This window comes from Phragmites australis, chromosome 13, assembly GCF_958298935.1.
Source record: "Phragmites australis chromosome 13, lpPhrAust1.1, whole genome shotgun sequence".
NCBI classification, from domain to species: Eukaryota; Viridiplantae; Streptophyta; class Magnoliopsida; order Poales; family Poaceae; genus Phragmites; species Phragmites australis.
In genome coordinates, this window is record NC_084933.1 from 17,986,701 (window position 1) to 18,007,459 (window position 20,759).

General features: G+C 46.8%; 3 protein-coding genes and 1 non-coding gene across 5 annotated transcripts; 3 read left to right on the forward strand and 1 right to left on the reverse strand.

Moving 5' to 3' along the window:
- The first annotated feature begins 2,236 nt into the window (after nucleotides 1–2,236).
- LOC133889481 (uncharacterized) lies at nucleotides 2,237–2,950 on the forward strand. The gene has a single exon (XM_062329987.1). The coding sequence runs from the start codon at nucleotides 2,237–2,239 to the stop codon at nucleotides 2,948–2,950; it is 714 nt and encodes a 237-aa protein (XP_062185971.1).
- A 6,278-nt stretch (nucleotides 2,951–9,228) lies between these two features.
- LOC133889004 (U-box domain-containing protein 26-like) lies at nucleotides 9,229–10,562 on the forward strand. The gene has a single exon (XM_062329431.1). It carries the CDS (start codon nucleotides 9,229–9,231, stop codon nucleotides 10,408–10,410), a length of 1,182 nt encoding a protein of 393 aa, XP_062185415.1. The 3' UTR covers nucleotides 10,411–10,562.
- Nucleotides 10,563–10,709: 147 nt separating this feature from the next.
- TRNAF-GAA (transfer RNA phenylalanine (anticodon GAA)) lies at nucleotides 10,710–10,782 on the forward strand. Its single transcript has one exon. It is a non-coding gene; the product is annotated as a tRNA-Phe (tRNA).
- A 442-nt stretch (nucleotides 10,783–11,224) lies between these two features.
- Nucleotides 11,225–20,064, reverse strand: LOC133888745 (mitogen-activated protein kinase kinase kinase 3-like). Of its 2 annotated transcripts, none has more exons than XM_062329092.1 (11): nucleotides 19,478–20,064; nucleotides 18,206–18,769; nucleotides 17,792–17,879; nucleotides 17,612–17,674; nucleotides 13,874–14,034; nucleotides 13,714–13,789; nucleotides 12,969–13,028; nucleotides 12,775–12,882; nucleotides 12,458–12,694; nucleotides 11,923–12,035; nucleotides 11,225–11,844 (listed from the first exon to the last, which is right to left on the reverse strand). In XM_062329092.1, the coding sequence occupies exons 1-11, from the start codon at nucleotides 19,849–19,851 to the stop codon at nucleotides 11,592–11,594; spliced, it is 2,097 nt and encodes a 698-aa protein (XP_062185076.1). In that variant the 5' UTR covers nucleotides 19,852–20,064; the 3' UTR covers nucleotides 11,225–11,591. The 2 variants fall into 2 exon arrangements, with proteins under 2 accessions (XP_062185076.1, XP_062185075.1); XM_062329091.1 differs by having other exon boundaries at nucleotides 11,225–11,847.
- Between the last annotated feature and the right edge of the window lie 695 nt (nucleotides 20,065–20,759).

A 20,759-nucleotide genomic window follows, 5' to 3' on the forward strand; every position in this document is an offset into this window, starting at 1 on the left:
TACGCTATTATATTCTCACATTACTCAAGAAAACAGAAAATAGTCTACTCTGCTCTTTTCATGGACAATGGACCGTCCTAATTTGTAGATATACAAACCCCTGCCATAGCTAGGGAGAAAAATAATATCAACTTTTATTTTGCATTATTGCATGTATTTTAGTATATAATCATTTATAGATTTACCACATAAATTGCGTGGTGTTTTTTCATAGTTAGTTTAACATATCATTACACAGTAATTGTAAATGATAGACTAAGATATGTGAAACAGTTTCAGAAGGAACAAATAGTAAGTGGCAGATAGAGCATTGGAAATGGACAAGGGAAATATCTTATTAAGAAAATATATTAAGTTTCGGTTAGCATAATGTAAAAAATCAGTCCAAGTACTGCTAAAGTAACTTTACTTAAATGCGACAGTTAGTATAGCTGTCAAATTTAAATGACAATACATAGAACCCTTAATCATAGTTGGAACAGAATGCATGCCAGACTCCCTATTTGTTCCAAACTTCGTTAATCGATCTCCTACTCTAGTTTGCACAGTATCTATGCTTAGTAAGTGCATAAACCCCCACTGACCTCCCCATAGTTACATAGTAAAGGCTTCATAATATGGCATGCTTATCATGTAAAACTATCCCTAAGTTAGTGCACGTACCTTATCATGGAAGTCATTCCCACCATGGTAGAGATAAACTGAAAGTGCAGTTAGTGGCTAAGTCTGTTTCAATCCTGCCAAACTCACTATGTCACATGTCACATAGCATCAAAACAACATAGGATCACAAGAAGGTCACTCCTAGAAGGACAGAGAATTGATTCTGTATGGACCAATGAAAGTTAACTATTTGACATGACAAAGGATTATTGGTAATCAGACGCTAAGCATTTCATACTCGGTGTGATATCATCTCAATTCCTGCCTTTTCTCCACACCTGACTATGACTAACAAAAGATTGCTACAAGAGAATGTCTATAGTACTGCTAAGTCAGCGTTAAGCAAGAACACATCACCAGGACAGAATCAAAGTGTTACATTTTCAAAGTATAGTGGCTTTGGTTTCACTTTTGTGCTTCAGCACGAATTGATTGTGCATGAAGCCATGATTATGTTAAGATTTGTTTCCCAGCTTCCCTTAAACAATGTAAAAGTTCACCAACATAACCACTATCTATGGGCAAAGAAAATCACATGGCCAGGTGCAGACCAAATTCAGTAACCAAAGAACAGCACACAGCTAAATGTGATGCTTGTGATCATGAATGTCTGAGCACCAAGACTTGCAACCTACCGAAGTCCCACATTGCCAATGGTAGAAGTAGAGGTATAGAACTACATTGTCCATAGTAAAGTAGTGAAGTAGTACGAACAATACATTTATGCACATAACAATAATCCTCAAGCTTCTGCTATGTTGCTTGTGCGCACACTGCAATTCAGAAGCTAACTACACCGATAGGAGAGAAAAAATTAATCTAACAAGCAATGTATCGATCGCGAAACGTCAACTGAACCCTAAACCTCCTGACCCTAATTGGCCAATTCCATCTAGAAATCAATCCTCGAAACATTTCACGCTGCAGCACAATTCACCTCCTGCACGAGAATGACGAATTGAGAGGCCTCCAAATTAGCGTCCGACCTCGCAGGGGAACCACAAATCTGCGTAAAGGCGCTTTGCAGTTCCTCTGCTTGCTACGCTCAGAAACACTGAAACAACTACGCGGCCAAGCAGGCCAATTGAGTGGATACGGGGAAGAGCACCTGGGATGGTCCGTCGGAGCCAGGCCTCGCCCGACATCCCAACGCATCGCTCCGGCGGCGGCGGGGCCGGGGCGTCGCCCGCGTGCGTCCAGAGAATTCCCGCAAACCGCCTTCCATTATACGCGACCGCCCTTGGAAGACGGACGCACGGGGGGATTATCCGCGGACGCGCCAGCCCCTGAGTAGGCGGGCCCACTCGGGAATCAAACCAGCCTTTCGGATTTGAATCCGAGTCGGCGACGGCGCGAACGAAACGTGGCGCGAGCCGAATCCGAACCTGAGACGAGCTCGGCTGCGACCGCTTGCTCCCCACGCGACGCGACCCCGCGGGCTACATATGCCGCCACTGCCCCCGTCCGCTGCCTAGATCCCCTCCTCGTCTCGTCTGCTCGAGCTCTCCCTTGATCACCGGCTCACCCCGCGCGTCTCCTGTGCCGCCGCGGTCGTCGAGCAGACCGCCGATCGATGGCGCGCTCCCGCTTCTTCGTCGTGGGCTTCGACGTCCACGGCGGCGATCGGTGCTGCTACCCGTCGTCGTCTTCGGGCTACTCGCCATGCGCCGCGTCGCCGGAGTACACGTCGCTGAGCTCCGCCGGCAGCGCGGGGTCCACGGAGTACACGCCCCTGACGCCGTCGTCGCAGCGAGCCGCGTCTACGGACTACACTCCGTCGAGCCCTTCGCGACGGGCCGCGTCGCCGGACTACACGCCCCTGAGTCCTCCTCGGCGCGCTGCTCCGCCGCACTACACGCCCGCGGAGACTCCGCCGCAACGTGCTGCTTCACCGGCCTACACGCCCGCGGAGACTCCGCCGCAACGTGCTGCTTCACCGGCCTACACGCCCGAGACTCCACCACGACGTGCTGCTTCACCGGACTACACGCCCGAGACTCCACCACGACGTGCTGCTTCACCGGACTACACGCCCGAGACTCCACCACGACATGCTGCGTCGCCGGACTACTCGCCCCTGAGCCCTCCCCGGCGCGCCGCATCGCCGGACTACACCCCCAGCACCCCGCCTCCATCGCCGCTGGTGTCAGACGCCGAGTCGCGCACGTCTCCGACGCCTCGCCGCCACCACCCGTACCAGAGGAGCGGCGCCGGCGCATGCTCCGCGCGCGCGAGCAGGACCAGCGGCCGCCGGCGTCAACGTGTCTTTTCCCTGTATGGATACTAGATAGATCTGCAGTTTGTAATAGAGGGCATCTTGCTTCAGACAGATCGGATCAGTTTGTCGCGTTCCTAAGTGTCATGTATGGCAAATTTTACAAGTGCCGTTGTCTGATCTTTAGCAAATTTTGCCTTATGATGCATGAAACGATTAATGTATGGATGAATTAACAAATTGTGCTGAAATTTTGGTATGATCTTGTTCCCCTGTCCGTTGCTTCAACACCTGTGAATTGTGATTGCGATTCTTCTTTACTGAATTTCTGATGTGTAAATCGGGCATGCTATTTTTAGGTTACATATTACGATGCATAATTGGATATCAAGAGCGACACGATTGATGTTCTTCTAATATACCTGCTCGTATCACAAGTCACAACGAGCTGTAAAGGATCTAGTTATAGCCAGTGGCTTCTGAAAGCCAAAATCTTTGCAGATGCTAAAAAACAGGCATCTATTTTTTTTTAAGAAAAAACTCACGGCCATCTTCAACCTCTTGATATCCCGCCTTTCAACGCTGCCCCCGCCTCTTGACGATGGCTCCGCTCTCTCGCCTCCACCTGTCTTCAACGACACTCCCGCGGTTGGATCCACTGTCGACACACTAACCCAACTCCGTCGAGCAGTCTCCACTCAGCACCACCCACCGGCCCTCCTCTGCCGCCCGCAGCCGGCAGCGTCCCCACCACCTCGCCTCGCCGTCCCCACACCAACCTCCTCCGCCGAGCCGATCTGCCACCACCGACCTTCCTCTAAACCTACCATCTACCGCCAACTCAAAGCTCGATGTGAAGTGCACACTGTTCTTTGCAACTTCAGGAGCACGCGACGGCACCATCAGATTCGATCAAATCTTATTTCTGATAATTTAATAAACACCATGGGCTCATCACGGAAGGAGCAAAATCGGGGCCGAAACAGCGGCCAGCTCGAGCTCCAGATCCTTCAGAGGCCAAACGACATTCTTTCGATAACACTGATAGCATCACGAAAGGCATGTCGCTTTCTTATCGCTATAAATGGATGACAGCAGAATCGCTCAAAAGAAACGAGTCAACAAAACTCAGCGGCAGAAAGCGATTTTTCGTCAGAAATGCATGGGATGGGAGAAGAGCTCTCGATCTAGAACATATGCCGATGGGCCAAAACCAACACACGAGCTAGCCAAAAAAAACAAAAAACAAAAAGATAATTCAACGCTGCACGTGCGTGCGTCTGATCCTCTCTTGCTTTGGTCCATGGCCTAACCTTACCTATCTTTACAGAAACTCAAAAGGCGTTGCGGCTTAAGATCAGGAAAGAACGGTGGTTCAGAGAGATTCCACACGTGTGGAACTCGAAGTGCTCAGAGAACGGTTCAGGATTCCTCGCAGAAGTTCTTCAGGAAATCCTTCTCAGGAATGTTAGACTTCTCTTCTGATGATGCATATGCTCCAGTGGTTAGATTCAGACGCTTCTTGTCTTTCATGCTGAACCGAATACTCGCTCCGATCGAACGGCGAAGAAAGAAGAGGAACTACTTAGTAATCTTTCTTTCTTTGAAAATAAAATTTTATTAATTCTTAGTGTTACATTAAACTGATATAATTATACAAGAGTTTATTTTCAATCTTTATATAATAAAAATGTACATAGCCATAATAAAGAAAAAAAAACCGAAACATACACAAAAAGTAAGGAAAAATAAACACATCCCCTCAGTTGTGGTTATCCTGCTCGGGCTTGATGCAGAATCTAGACTAATGTCAAACTAGGTAAAAAACTCCTTATTCATATGCTCCGATCCCATACATGCTATAGTAACTATCTTGCGATATTTCTACCGCTGATGTAATACATACTGCGAACCGAAAGTAGTAATCTAGAGCGGCCATTCCGCAAGGCATTCAGTTCGTCCACAACTTTGCGAGGCTTGGCGCCGGCCGGAGCATCCGTATGTGGTCCAAAGTTACAGCTTGCAAGTAGCTTGGTTGGTCGTGTGGTGTTCTTCTTTTATCCGTGGAATCTGACTTGGAACCGGGAGAGCAATCCTAATTCAAAGATGTTGCTTTGAACTGACCACATCGCTGGCACTTCATTCGTCATTATTTTTGTCTTGTTGGTCGAGTTCCAGTAATGAAAAAGCGACGACACTCGCTTTAGTCCAAATTAGCAGCCCTTGATAATTGGGTTTACCTCACTAAGGTTGCTGTCAGTGATAAATTTCCGTTTTGTGTACATTGTAGTTTACGCAGATTACCAGATCTGTAAACGCGGTCGGAGACGAAAACGATGAAATGGACCCGGCTGGGATTGAACAAAGTTTTACCGGTACTAGGTTGATCTGATTGCAGAAGTCAACCGTGCAAATTCCTGCCCAGCAAAATGGGAAAACAAAAGTTCATGGCACTAGCAAAGGAGCTAGAAATTTCGTAAGACGTTTCAAATAATAATATAGTCACAAAACGAGGAAAATTTACTGCTACTATTTCACATTCTCTAGAAAAAATATTGTTCAAAAAATGCTTACCAGACAACTGTTCTTCGCTTCCAGAGAGTACGTTCTAATACGACATATTTGGTTGTAACTTTTTTCTTTTGGAGGGAAAGGTCTCCAATACAATTTACTAATGGCTTACAATCCGCACACAACCCATAAAAAAATGTATTTGAAGCCAAATTGTTAGGCAAATTTCTACGGTTGGAGCAGCTGGGCAAGGTCTAACTGTACTCACGGTCCAATCTTTGAACACGCAAGCATGCAGCACAAATGTTACAAACTAGTCTTCTCCTTTTTAAGACCCATGATAGTACTTTTCGCCTAATCAAATTGGGTTTATTTTTTGAGGAAAAACCTAACTTGAATGTATATTCTGAGGCAAACGTCCTGACAGTGATGGGCAAAAATCCTTTGATTGAAACCACTATAGAACAATCATTCAGTCAATGTCGGCGTTGGCTTTGCTGGATTTCATTAAAAAAAAACATGTGTGGTGAAAGATTGCGGTAGAGAAACTGGACATTCAATATAATCGTGCTTCCTACGTGTCAGTCGACTGAAAATCACGAGATTTCAGTCGATGACAACCGGCGAGGATAGTGAGAGCAGTTTTACGTCGGGAGGTTTTCTTGATTGCTAGGATTAGAGGGACGGCGTCCCACAGGCAAGGCACCATTAGCTTCCGATGGAGAGGCACAGAAGTGGCTCAAAGATGTCATGTCAGAGACGAATGAGAGGGCAGGGCGGGGGAGTGAGGCAATGCGGTGCAGCTCTGAAGACACTTGTATCTTAATCAAATGTTGGAGGCACGTAGATCATAATTACATTTGTTTTTAATCAACTGTAAAATAGTACTTCCCTAATATGATTGACGTTAGCCCCTCCACAGTAGGTGTGAAGCTTAAAATTCAGGTTGCTATCACGTTGAAGATAAGCTTGATCAGTTTTTGTCTCACAACTTATGGCTTCGGAGCCAGCGGTAAAAGTGGACCCATGTGAAATAAAATACGAAAGTTGAAGATAAGTTTGAACGTTTGAGATGGCAACATATTTCAAGTCGTAACTGCCAGCTTGTTTTACAATTAAAAAAATTATTTTTTTAATTAATTGGAGTCGCGCATAAGTACTTACACAGTTTTACAATTTTCTACTATCTGCTAGCTATGATATCACATCACATAGCGTGCGGAGCGGAGCTTGAAATTTCTCTCTACATTTTAAGCACCACTCCAAGCACATACTGTGGAGGCCTTAACCTTATTTCCTGTTGTTCTTTCTTTCCTAGCTGTTCATCAAATTGGACTACCCAAAAGTCGACAGTGTTCGAAGACCCTTTTATTAGTGAAATTTGAACAAAAAGTTGGGCATGCCCATGTTACTCGCTCGACTGCTCAAGAGTTGTTTTCTGCCCACAAAACAGTGTTCGTGATGAGTCACTGCAGTTAATGGGCACGCCAATAATACAAGTACAGGTAGTACATGTAAAGCGGCCATCAATCCGCCTCGCCATTTATCAGTAATGTGATCCAAGATTCACTATCTAGATGCTGGTGTTAATCATCTTGCCCTGACTCGTGAGTTGCAACAGTCCAGGGCACTGTTTGGACCCTAGGAAATTCAGAACAATTTCGCAGGAAACAGATCCAACCCAATCCTCTCCGATACTTGTGTTGATCCTTCCAGGCCAGACGGAATCCGACGAGAGCTGGATTAATGCACGAATCTCAAATTTCTTGTTGTCATCACCGGGCGTGTGGGGTCAGTGGATGATATTATGCTCGTGCAATCCTTACCCTTTTTATTTCGAACGAGCAATCCTCACTTTTCCAAAGTTAAAGTTGGCCATCTCAGTCCCCATCTCATATGATCGTTGTAAGAAGTGCAGCATCCTAGCTAAGGATTAAAATTTCGACGAATTTTGAGCATTTCAAAGAGGAATGAAATATTTAATTTAAAAATTTTCTTACACTGATATGTGAGACTCCTAGAACAGAGTATGAAAAATGAACAAAATTTTAACAAGATTTCGTGAATTTCGCCAGTGAAAAAACGAAATTGAAATCTCTAATTTATTCCTAGCATGCCTAACCCTACGTGTGGAGCTGAGTCCCTTGATTTTGGTAATGCTGCTGCCTCCACTGGCTACACAGCCTCAAAGGGCAGTGTAACCAAGACTTCTTCCACTGCCCTAGCCGCGTTAAGCTGCCATTAGCACCTACAGAATCGCATTGTTTATCTCCAGTGGGTTGCTCGAGGCGGCGATTAACCGGTCTAGCTCTTCCGTTTTCAACTGCACAGATCATGCTATTTTGGAAATGTGGTGATGCCTCCTGTCTCGTAGTAGCAAAGACTCTCTCCTCCTGTCATGTTGCAGCAGAACTGTTGTTGCTGTAGCACTGGCTGGCAGGTGGGCCAAGCACGCTGTTATCAGCGGCAAATGACAAAAGAATTTCACGAGAAGTTTAATCAGTTTGAGCTGTGTTCAGATTTTCAAAAGGCATCCAGAAGAATTGCTCGCGCTCATCATAATGCTTCCAACGCACTCGATCTTGAGGTCATGGCTCTCTCATTCTGTCTGCTGCAAATGGAATAATCATCACATGCAGTGCTGCTTAAGACCGCGGAGTGCAGACTAGTCTACAGTTGACTGCAGTACTGGTGCTAAACTTGGGAATATCTCGGTCTATTTGGCATACTAAGTTCTACTAAATAGTAGTTTATAGTTTTTATAGTGATTCTATGAAAGTAATTTTTAAAAAATAAACTAGATGTTGAGATATGAAAAAAACACTTTCCTCAATTTACTTCCTTCCGAATTATTTAATTCATAGAGTTTATCTTATATTTTTTTAATTATAAAATCACTTCCTCAAATAATTTAGATCAGAAAAACTCTAACCAACGTACCCTACTTTCTTCAGAGATCAGAAATATTTACCCTGCAGTAATTTCTGCCAAATTCTAGTTCAGAATGACACTCGGCCTCCATCTAGAAACAGTTAAACTCTGTCATCGTTCTGGCCATGGCTGCTAATTCCTCTGATGCTCGCAAGTTGCCAACTATGCAGCTGCTGATAATTCCGGTCTCAATGAACATGCTCTGAGAGAAAAGGGGGCCTTAATGATCGTTGCAAATTGTACTATGAGCAGCAGCCTCTCTGGCCATTCGGCCATTCCAATCGGTAGATTGCGCTCCAACAGGTCCTCAACTCTGACCGTCCCCACGTTTTCAAGCCGCAACTTTTCCCGTCTCCTCTCTCTGTTCCGGTCCAATCCCTGGAGCTTTCTCTTTCTATAACTATCCGCGCGCTTAAAAAAGTTCGCCGTCTCCCCTTATCTTGCGCACACATCTGACATCCCTCTCACTTGTTTGCTCCTTCCATTTCTCTCTCATCTGTCTCTCATGCGGCTCCTCTTGGATTGAGAAAGTGAGAGAGCCCATAACCAGCACTGTACCTCCATCATCTGTGCAGTGCGGACCTGCAACTCCTGTCGTTTGGCCAGCTTTATGGCCGTCGTCTGCAGCAAGTTCAAGTACAACCATAGGGACCGGCCACAGTGCGGTAACTCTGCTGCTGTCACTTGCACAGTTTCATCTGCTGTTACACTGCACCGCCATGGATTCCTGATGGGGGCGGCATGGGAGTGAGTGCATGCAGCAAGCTCAAGAGCTTTCTGGTACTGCACACTGCGTTCTGTGCGAGCTGAAGCTCTTCTTGGACCTTGATCTCCTGTTTCTTAGCAGCCTCTTGTTTGAGAGTTCTTGGCATTTCTTGGCGTCTTGTTGATCCCTGCGCGCGCGCAAGATGAGCATACCGCACCTGTTCAGGTGCCCGATCAGCCTGGACATCTTCACGGACCCGGTGACGCTGTGCACGGGGCAGACGTATGACCGGCCCTGCATCGAGCGGTGGCTCGCCGCCGGCCACCGCACCTGCCCGGTCACAATGCAGCCGCTCGGGGACACCGTGCTCGTGCCCAACCGCACCCTGCGCCACCTCATCGAGCGATGGCTCTCTGCCGATCACCAACCACCCGAGCCGACGGCGGCCGCCACCGACGCGGAGGAGCCGTCGCTTGCGGCGCTCAAGCGCTGCCTCCAGTCCGACGCCGTCGCCAATGCCAAGGTGGCGGCGCTCAAGAAGGCCGTGACGCTGGCGTCCGAGTCGGACGTCGGCCGCGTGTGCATGCTCCAGTTGGGATTTTTGCCCGTGCTGCTGCAGCTCGTGTTCCACGCGCCAGAGCCATGGGAGTGCCACTTGGCGGAGGAGGAGCTCGCGCTTCAGTGCGCGCTCAGCCTCCTGCCGTCGAGCCCCGCCGCGCCGCAGCTCGACTGCCTCAACATGCTCAGGAAGGAAGCCAACCTGGCGTCCTTCGTGTGGCTCCTAGAGCGCGGCCGCGCCCGAGCCAAGGCGGTGCTGTGCCGCCTCCTGGAGACCATCGCCACGGCCGCAGCGACGCGGGAGCTGGCGCTCGTCGTCGCCGCCTCGCCGCGCGTGTGGCAGGCGCTCCTGCCTCTCCTGCAGCACGACGACGAGCGCGTCCCGGACGCCGCGGCGCGCGCGGTAGCGGGGCTCTGCGCTGCCGAGCCAGCGGGCGCCAGCGCCGTCTGCCACGGAGCGGTCGGCGCACTCTTCAGGCTCCTGTCGTGGGCGTCATCGGTGAAGGGAGGAGGCGGGGCAATATCAAGCGCGCTGGCAGCGGTGGAGACGCTGACTGCGTCGGAGGCCGGGCGCAGCGCGGTGGCGCGCGAGCCGGGCGCGGTGCGGGTGCTGGTGAGGCACGTGTTCATGATGTCGTCGAGCAACGAGGGCAGCGAGCACGCGGTGGCTGCGCTGCTGGCCGTGTGCAGGGAGTCGCGCGCAGCGCGGAGCGAGGCGGTCGGTGCTGGGGTGGTGACGCAGCTGCTCTTGCTGCTGCAGAGCCAGTGCGGCACCAGGGCCAAGACCAAGGCGAGGGCGCTGCTGAAGCTGCTCAAGTCCATGTGAAGCAATTAGTTTCGGTGTTAATGTTGCTAGATGTTCTTGCAAGCTGTAGTTTCGGCATCAAGAATGTCTGCTGATTTCATGGCTTGCGCTCAGGTCCCATGACTTAAGCCAAAAAAACATGGTCTAGGTTATTTCATGGTTGGTTACGGAAAGCTTGGAGCTACTGGCTTTTTAACGACAATAAGCAATAAGGGCTGCTCGCCTTTCCTTTTGCAATCTGTCTTACCTTCCTTATATCCAGCGTCGTTTCGCTTTAGGATGGCTTTCCTTATATTTCATTAGCCAAATTACAACATCAAGCGGGGATAGCTCAGTTGGGAGAGCGTCAGACTGAAGATCTGAAGGTCGCGTGTTCGATCCATGCTCACCGCAGTATCATTTTTAGTAAAGCCCATTGTATTTAATTTTTCCTTTTTAAGTTGACGCAGCCAAAGTCGCAAACACCTGCGAATATTTAAAGGCTTTGCCTGCTTACCGTGCCAATATGATATTAGACTAACTTTAAAAATTTATCTCTTATAATATTATTATAACATCTTCTAACACTATTATAATACTCTCTATTTTTTCTATCTCCAATAACTAACTATTTCCTACCTTCTATTACTCTTCTTCTCCCTTAGAACCCACAGTCAACCTCTATAAACAGTATTACGACTGCTACTGTAGCACTGTGCTGGAGAGAAAATTCATGTGCTACAAATTCTGCTAGAGATGACTTAGCTCGAAGCATCGAGTAGCACGTCTTTGGTCTGGTCACCGTATCTTCACCATTGTTCCTACCACTAAAATTAGTCGGCAAGAACCCAACGAATGGGAAAAAAGAACACAAACGGTAGCATATATCCTTCTTCATGTCAGTCGGAATACATCATTGCATCTGTCACCCTAAAAACTGCTACTTCATAGAAATGCCATCTTGTGCAAACTTACGAATTTGCATCCCGTAGTACATCTGAAAGATTTATATCAGGACATACATGTATACAACTATATAATGGGAGCGACAACAAACCTATGAATATACAGAACTTCCTGTTACACTGCCTTCGTCAAGAACCCGTTTTAACTGTACAGTACATCCGGTCGGTGTGGTTGCTGACGGCACATCTCAGAATATCTACCTAGTCATGGCGATATTTTTCTTTTGAAATTTTCTTTTATAAATGGTGCTCAGTAAGTCAGAACCTTTTTGGGGAACCATAGGGGCTTTGATGTTTCAACTGGCCAACGTCCAGCCAAGGATCAGAAACTGCAGGAGTAGGACTTCGTCTTGTTTGATTTTGCGCATAACTTAATGTGTTGTAGCCAGCGGAGGAAAATGTTTGATGAGGTGGAGAAGGCAAACAGCTCCAGTTAGATTGCTTGAACTGCCGCAGTGGGCTAGAGCATGGGGAAACCGGTACAGACATGTTTGCTCTCCCAGGAATAGGGCTGCTGTAGGGTAAACGTTGTCAGTCAAAATCGTGTGAAAGGGTACAAACTGAGGATGGAAGTGGAATATCACGGTACCTGGAGGTGCGCGGTGAAGGAACAGCAGTGGATAATCCAGTAAAATCTCTCGCGCTCAGTACTATATCCCTCAGAGGAGGAATAATCTTCCTTGATGGGAACTCCCTGTTGGACTGCAACAAAATTGAGGACAGAACAGGAGGGTGAGCATTTAGCAGAACATGACGTATGATGAAAATTTTCTAACCCCTTAAAGCAACAATCCTACACTGAATTTTATTCAAATAAAGTCGCAAATGGAGCACTTGCTCGTCAGCTAGTGGTATCAATTTATAATGAGAAGTAATCCCAGCAAAGTAGCGTGCATATCACTAATACCACTATCAAATACCAGGGGAGTGCTGCCTGTCGATGGCCAAATTGGCCAGACTGAGTCCAAACAAAATCAGATGGTTCACGCAAATGTAAAGTACTCAAAATCAGAGATCCACTCCAAGATGTTTTAGTATTTCCCTTTCTTATTTGGTACTTGTAGAAAAGCAAAGAAAAATAAAAGAATGAGAAAAAACTGATTCAGCCTAAGTAGAAACAATACCATTGTGTGCCTGCCATCTGCTGGAGAAGACAATGCATTTCTTAATGTACTGGATTTAGCAGCTCTCACTGCGGGATGGTCATGAACAAAAGGGTGATCCATCAACTGGGATGCGGAGGAGCGAGATGCTGGATCCCGTTTCAAGCAAAGCTGCAAGAATTTTTTCCCTTCCTCGGAAAAACTGTCTGGGATTTCAGGTATATCTTTACTGTTTGCAATCTTAAATATTGCTGCTACCTGCAAGATCAGATTAGAGAATATAGGATCAGCCTCATTAATCACATTACATGGAATACAACTGCTAAGTGAAAGCATACCCCCTCATATTGATGCCAAGGAGGTCTTGCCGTTGCCATTTCAATAATGGTGCATCCCAAACTCCAAATATCAACGGCTAAACTGTAACCTTTACTGTTCATTATAACCTGGAGGTTGCCCAATGATATGATAACAAGACATACAATAGATTATGACAAAGAGGCAACAAAGTTTAGTATTAAAAACAGCTCACCTCAGGAGCCATCCAGTAAGGACTTCCTTTGAAAGAGCGTATTTCAGCAAAAGATGATATCTGCTTCAACATACGTAATGAAGATGAAGGGGTTTGCAGAGGAAAACAAAAGATAAACCAGAATCTGTGTTTATCCATGTTATGAAAACCATCAAAGATCCGGAATTTTATGTGTACACATTCATCACAACAAATTGACCATCAAATGTTTTCAATGTTAAGGATACTTCATCTGGGCATGCACAGAAGGGCATACACATTGACCATCAGCATCGTTCCACAAAATTCCTTTTCCACTTATGTGAGGAGAAGTAGGCAGATAGCCGAATACTCAGCTTTATATAAAATTACAATTTTACTTTATTCTTTCTCTAATAGAAAGGATCCTAATGCAATTGAGCAACATTAACTTCAAGTACAATTTGAAACTGCATAGTACCCTTTTATGAAAGCATTCCTCATTACTAATTTCTTCAAGGGCACACTAGCAAATTCTAAGGTGGATGATACAAAATAGAGAGCATTCAGAAAGAAAATCAGTAGTTGACAAGTCCCAAAAAGAAAAAGATTAAATCTTAGGATAACGGAAGTGTTATGCACACAGGAGGGGGGACTGGCAAAATGAACAGTTATTTGAGCCTGGATGAACAGTGATTTTACTGTACATCAGTGACATTGCTTTAGTAATGTCAGAGGATGCGAGTCCCAGGAGGGATAGGGAGGGACAGATAGGAAAAGTGCATACATGCTTAGCCATGCCAAAGTCAGCAAGTTTGACTTCACCGTTAGGTCCCACAAGTATGTTTGCTCCTTTGATATCTCTGCCAAGAAAAGAAGAACGAAGTGATTATTGCATTTTGTGCTATCTATGGAATGAGTGCACAGTTTTAGACAACAAATACTACCTGTGGACAGTGTTCCTCCCATGCAAGTAAGCAAGACCAGCAAGAATTTGTCCAGTGTAATTGCGAATCACTGGTTCTTTAAAAGGGCCATACTCTCTTAGTAACTTGTGGATTGAACCCCCAGAAACATACTCAAGGTAGATGGAAAGGGCATCATCAGTCTGTACAGAAACATGCAAAATTAGAAATTCTAAGCATGGTCAAGTACTTTGTAATGTAAGCCCAATAAAAGTTGATAAACACTGAACAGTGGGATACTAGAACAAATAAGAGTAAAATAAGAACACTAGAAAAGAGAAGTAAATGTAAAGAAGTCAAAACATAAGCCAAATAAGAGGAAAGAACAAAAAGAAAAGAGTAAAATACACTAGCAGTCCTTAAACTTGCCCCCGTGTCACTTAGGTCCCTAAACTTTGAAAGTGCAGTTTCAGGTACTTCAACTTGTTGAGTGGTTTATGGGAGGTCCAAAACGCTCATGTCAGCGTCTAGCTGCCTGTGTGGCTGCTTGACTGTGTCCAACGTGGTCTTCTCCTTTCTTCACGCTCCTCTCCTTTTCTCTCCATCTTCTGTCGTTGTTGCAGGAATCCCTCCTGTAGCAGCCTGGTCTGCCAGGATCTGCGCCAACCGGAGCCAGGGATCGACCTTTCTTCCACTGCTCCGGCCATCTCTTGCTGCCATGCCTCATTCCCAGTTCAGCCCAATTCGATTGGATTAGGACTCAGGGGAATTCGGTAGCAGAATTTGATTAGTGTGATTGGTAGGGAAAGGTTGGAGCTTGGTTGTATTTTGTGGGAGGATTTAATCGGGATGGGGAGAAGAGTCCGGAGACGAGGTTGATTCATGCCGTCACAGGAGCATGCATCGTCGCACCACTCAGCGTCTGTGCCATTGCCATGACCATGGCCACCGTGCAGTTGCACGCGTCAGTCCCCACAGCCTCGGCGGTGGCTCCAACAGCAACATTGTTGCCTCCACAGTGTCGTGGTGCGGATGATGTGACCAAGGCCACAACTCCGTGTTCGAGATGTTCATGTGCCACATTATTTTCAGTTCGGAGAAGATGTCAAAGCTGAGCCAAATTTGGTGAATTCTAGCATGCAAAATATACATATTCATAAAGCTGGTTAAATTTTTTCTAACGGATCAAACGGTGCATGATTTGGAGTATTCTATGAAGAGATATGCTATTTTGAACGAAGACTGCACAAGCTGTAAAAAATGTCGCGCGAGAGTTTGCAAAGATGATGAATCAGTGGCTTATATGGCATATTCAGATGGATCCGTGTGGTCTCAAGAGTTTCCAAAGGCTTGGAAGGCTTCCATATCTGGTTCTACACGAATTTGGATGCAATTCATAGAAGGAAACAAAAGATATGAAGATATGAAGTCGATTCGGATTAGGCTCATCACAGCTAGACATGCACTGAGTAAAAAGTCCATCAAACGTGCAAAAGGAATCCAGTTTGGACATGCAAGTACTCATTGGAAAGCTTACTTCAATGCCCACATGATAGTTCTCGTCCCAGCTTCAATTTCCTTTTGGGATGCGTCGCAATTGGAGCAACAATCCGACGGTTCTACAATTAGGTTTCCTGTTTTTGAGTCCATGTAATCTTTCGAGTTTGTTTCCTATTTTAGAAGTCGTAGAGTCTCTATATAATGTTAAGGTCATGTCCATATAAGGGGAGAGTTGATTATGAATTGAGTTATGCCATGATAGCTTTAGAGTAGATCCCTGTTATCGAGTTTGCAAGTTCTTGTTAAAAACTTTGCATCTACCGAGCAAAACTGCATGTGTTTGTTCTTAGTTTGCGGATCAAGATCGTTCTTGGGTCGCATGCGGAATTCTTGTGATTCTTCCTACTAGTTCATGTTCAATCTAGATCACGTGTTGGTAGTGTTCTTCAGTGCGGCATTGCATTTGTACTTCAGATTGCAATGGTGTGCAAGTTATCTCCGTATCTTCGCTGTTCCACCATGAAAGATCGGGTTGATCCTCATCATTTGGTACCAGAGCCATGTCATGGGCGAGAGTTAAGTAAGGTAGGTGTGATGTGCATATATAACTTACTGTTCACACATAGAACCCTACCTCCGGTCATTGCCATGCCATTCCAGCTTCCATTGCCACCTGCCACAAAAATCCACCAGCTCCAACGCTGTCTTCCATGGGATGGCAAAGACATGCATCAAACACGCCAAGTAGGCTCAAATTTCAGTGTCTATCAACAGTTGTCATGCGAATGTCTTCGTTTGTTCAGGAAACGGATATCATGTATGCGTTGTCCTGCACCTTCCGTTGTGTCGTGCCCAAACATGTCGCGCTGGCGCTAGAACCGTTCGCCAACGTGGGGATTTCAAGGGCTGCAGCCATGGCCGCCACCCTGCAGCTTGAGGACGAGCTGTTCGAAAGGAGCGGTGTAATGTCATGGGTGAGAGTTAAGGTAAGTGTGAACAGTACCAACGATGTTGTAGCAGTTGTTGTGGCGTGAGTTTAGTAGATGTTATGGCAGGAGATCAAGGCTTGCCATTTAATTAGGAGATAAGTTTGGTATGAGTTGGACATGAACAGTAATCCCTACGCATCACACCTACCTTAGACCAAACCCAATAGCTTCCCTTCGCGGTCTAGATTCCCGTCGTGAAGGGATTCCCGTTCCCTTCAGCGCTCCCAACTGTTTCCCTTTACGGTTCCCTTCACGACGGGATTCTCAGGGTCATTCCCTTCAGGACGGGATTCTCTCTCCGTTCCCTTCGCGATTCCCCTCGAAGGGAAGCTGTTGGAGATGAGAGAAAATAAAGGGAATGAAAACGGGGAAGGGAATCGGGAAGGGAACGAAATGAAGGGAATATGGTTGGAGGTAGTCTTACTTAACTCTTGCCCATGACATGCGTGTAGACCGGAGAGGAGAGAGATGAGGAAAGAAATGAGAGCGGAGATGTGCTGCTGACACATGGGCCCCACGTGTCGGGATACATGCTGGCACACAGTCAGCTTGCCACGCAGATGGCTAGATGCTGACATGAGTGTTTTGGACCTCCCATGAACCACTTAACAAGTTTAGGTACCTGAAACCGCACTTTCAAAGTTTTGGGACCTAAGTGCCACAATGGGACAAGTTTAAGGACCGCTAGTGTATTTTACTCAAGAAAATAAACAATTGCGCAGAATGGGGCACCACATAACTACACACTCCATCCCTCTCCCTCCCTCCCTCCCCGTCCTTCTATGCATGCACTATACTTGAACGTGTAATGAATTGCAGCAAGAGTCATTTTTACTGATTTTTTTAACTCCTAATACCAATACCCTCCCAAACCATTGACTGAATCCCACTTGCTTTCAGTCACAATATGCAGTTACGTTCATTGGAGTACATAACATTGCCATCGCTCATGTATATAATAACAGTTGTTTCTTTGGCACATTAAGTTTAAAATCCTGATGAAACCCATGTAAATGAGTAACCCTTTTGTGCATGTGTGCACCACACCCTGTTTTAGAACAGTCAATCAAGAACTAATGCACTATATAAGTTTGTTTTGAGAGGAATGAATTATATAAGTTATTTATGGATTATCACTCTTAACTCTTAACAGTTTGTGCAACATAATGGCACTACCAGCTCAGAAAAATGATCCCATCAAATACATGGATCAAGAAACATGATGGGCAAACAGGTATTGGAACTATATGGCTGCAGAGATAAATGCAATTGATTATCAAGTAGAACCTACCAGCTCACTTCCATAATATTGCACAATGTTTGGGTGCGAGAGTTGCATGAGCATATCTATCTCCTGCCAATACCGAAATTAAATCATGTTGCATGTTGGTCAGTCAATCAAACAAGAGATACAAATACTGTGCTATTCGTGAGATGGCAACCATGCCAACTAAATAAGATAACATGTAACCTGGTTTAATTGTTTGAGTCGTTCCTTTGAGTGTGGATCATCCATAATAACTTGAACCTCCTTAATTGCACAAAACTGCCCACTTTCACTGCATCATCGATCATCATAAACTAAGAATTCTTTTTACACCATTGCTTTTCCAGACATTTAGTAACACCCAATTTGGTAACCCCCAATACATATCAACAATTTAGTATTTAGAAAAAATGATCAAAAGATTGGCATGTTCCATTGGGTGTCCATTCTTAGTCTCATTATCAACTTCCTAAACCCATCTAATGTAACATGTCAACTTATGTGCACCACCATATCTCTACTGTATAACTATAGCTTCCAGTGCAATTCTAATGCATTAACTTTCACGTGATAGTTTCCATGATGTAAATGTTGGGGGGGGGGGGGGGGATGTGATACCTGTTAAATCCAAGGTAAACCTGGCCAAATGTACCACTCCCTAGCAGTTTCCCTTTTTTCCACTGTGATTGGGACTGTGAGCAAGTAGTGGGAGACGGAGGCAGAGGCGAGCAAGAACTTGGAGATGGAGGAAGAGGTGAGCAAGAACTGGGTGATGAAGGACGAGGTGAGCAAGTAGCACGAACTGGAGGAAGAGGTAAGGGATGAGGTGGGCTTCTCAAACCATCCATCTTTCTCACTGGTGACCTTGGGCTAAACCCAAATTCTCTTGAATTTCCATTGTTCACAACAAATGCATGGCCTTTTGGGCCAGGGGAGAGACTTCTCGTTCTTGGACCAAAGATACCTTCAGATAACAATCTGCCGCGTGAACAGCTGGCCTCAGTAGTTGAAGGTTCATCACCATGCAAATTAAGTTCTCTGACAATAGAGACAGGAACCTCAAAGAACTTCTGATGCCCCCGTGGCATACTATAAGACATGATATGCTTGTCTTCGTTTATGATTCTATCTGAGCCAGATAGCGTATTTCTTCCCCTGGCAAAAGCAACTGGATCCACAGACCTAGAGATTACACCAAGCAACCAATAGGCAATAACCATCAGAAAACATATCAACATGACAACAATGGGCTTCTAAATAATGTACTGATTAAAATATCACAACTAGCACATGATGGCACAACTGAACAAGGCACGTACTCCCACGATGCCATAATTGAATTCAAAACAAAAGGATAAACTGATCCAAGTGCGTTATATCTTGCAAGAGTCAGCAAAAGCACTTAAGCTGCACCTCAGGATGCTAGCTCTATTTTAATGAAATTGATAAAGCATCAAGGAAACAGCTGTTCGGACTTTTTTTTACTTTTATTATCTTTGTCAACAAGTATCACACCTTGGCATCCTGATTGATCCAGCGTTCAATACGAATTTAACAAAAAAAAAAACGATTTCCTAAGATTTTAGAGCAAGAACGACCATAGAAAAGGTCAACTGCTGTAGTTGGTGTGAATCCTCACTGCTCACTTCGACTCTACACTGGACTCAAAACCCTCAAATACCTAACACACCAAATTAGAGGGGGGAATTACTAAACGAAACGCATAGATCAATCTATCTAATCACGCAATTCCCCAAACTAGGTCGCAGTATCACACGAATTCAGTTGCAATTGCACCCCAAATGAGGAAATTTAATTGATGACCAGGCTGCAGCGAATTCGGAACAAAACCATAAACGGGCACCGACAATTCCAGGATCAGCCGCTCACCTATACACATGCTGATCATGAGCCTCATCCAACGACCCTAGCGAGCACACGCTCGACTCCGACGCCGACGAGCGGCCATCACCGGTGCCTCCCGCCGCCACGTCCGCGGCCTCCTCGTACAGGGTCCCCACAGGTTCCGGCTCCGGGTCAGCCACAGGCACCGGTAGCTTGTACCCGACCACCCCATGGCCCGCGCCGCACCGGCCGCGCGCGGCGCCGGGTGAGTCGAGGCTGCGGACCTTCTCCCTCGCCCGGGGCGTCGGCGAGGGAGAGGACGAATCGAGGTCGGCGGAATAGCGCGGGGAGGAACCCGCGGAGACGGCCGCGGCGGCGCCGGGCTTGGCCTTCGACTTGCGGTTCCACCACGCGGGCATCGAGCCGCACCCCACCCGGGCGAGCAACGCGGCGGCGGCGGAGGCGTCAACGGCGCTGGCGCTAAAGCTGGCTAGGGTCTCTCCGGCCCCGAGCCCGAGCGGCGGGAGGGGAGAGCGAGGAAAGAAGGAGAGAGGAGGGCAGGAGGCGCGCCGCGCGAGGAAGGCGCGAGGCAGGAAGGAAGGGGCGACGAAGGGAACCGAGGCGAGGCCAAGACAAATGGGAGGAGATATTTTCCGGATTTATTTTTTCTTCTGGAAAAAAAATGGTGGGGGCGTACCAGGTACGCGTGTGCGCTCAAGCGAGCAGCGCTGGTTGGGTGGCAGCTGCTGCGACTGCGACCGGGGGGCGAGGTGCTAATGCCGCGTCTCCGGGGGCGTGGGCCCCGGAGGGTTTAACCCGCGACGGTCCCGGGTGTCAGTGGGACGCGTGCCGTCCTGGACGGGCTCGCGGAGGCTTTTTGCTTCGGCGCCTTGCTGTGCTCGGGCGGCTGCATGTGGGGCCGGAGGAGCCAGGCGGCCGCGCGCGCGTGCGTGCGAGCGATTTCATTTCATTTCATTTCCTCGCGTGTGTGGAATGGAATCTTCGCGGATGATGGTGGTGCCTGCCGGGCTCGGGTTTGGCGCCCGCTCGCGGGAGGTTTGGTGGCGTACACCAAGAGGATGGGCCGGCGGTTGGCCAGGCATGACCCGCTGACGTGGCAGGCAAGTGTAGGAGAATTTCTAGCCACTCTTTAAAACGAGGATGATCTTTTGGGCCATCGCTAGTGCAATGACCGCGATGGAGATAGTACATGATTACAGAAAACCGCTCATATTTCTTGGTGTCGTGCTTATTCCTCCTCTGGTGTTATATTTGATGTCATTTTAGATAGAATTTAAGTTACTAAGTGGCTTAAGCAAGGTTGCTT

What these genes read in the sequence shown, in the direction of transcription:
- LOC133889481 (XM_062329987.1), top strand. Translation starts at nt 2,237, where the DNA reads ATGGCGCGCTCCCGCTTCTTCGTCGTGGGCTTCGACGTCCACGGCGGC.
- LOC133889004 (XM_062329431.1), top strand. Translation starts at nt 9,229, where the DNA reads ATGAGCATACCGCACCTGTTCAGGTGCCCGATCAGCCTGGACATCTTC.
- LOC133888745 (XM_062329091.1), bottom strand. Translation starts at nt 19,851, where the DNA reads ATGCCCGCGTGGTGGAACCGCAAGTCGAAGGCCAAGCCCGGCGCCGCC. An exon ending in GTTTACCTTGGATTTAACAG is followed by an intron (nt 17,880 to 18,205) that starts GTATCACATCCC and finishes TCGATGATGCAG; the next exon opens with TGAAAGTGGGCAGTTTTGTG. An exon ending in ACTTTGGCATGGCTAAGCAT is followed by an intron (nt 13,029 to 13,713) that starts GTATGCACTTTT and finishes ATGTTGAAGCAG; the next exon opens with ATATCATCTTTTGCTGAAAT.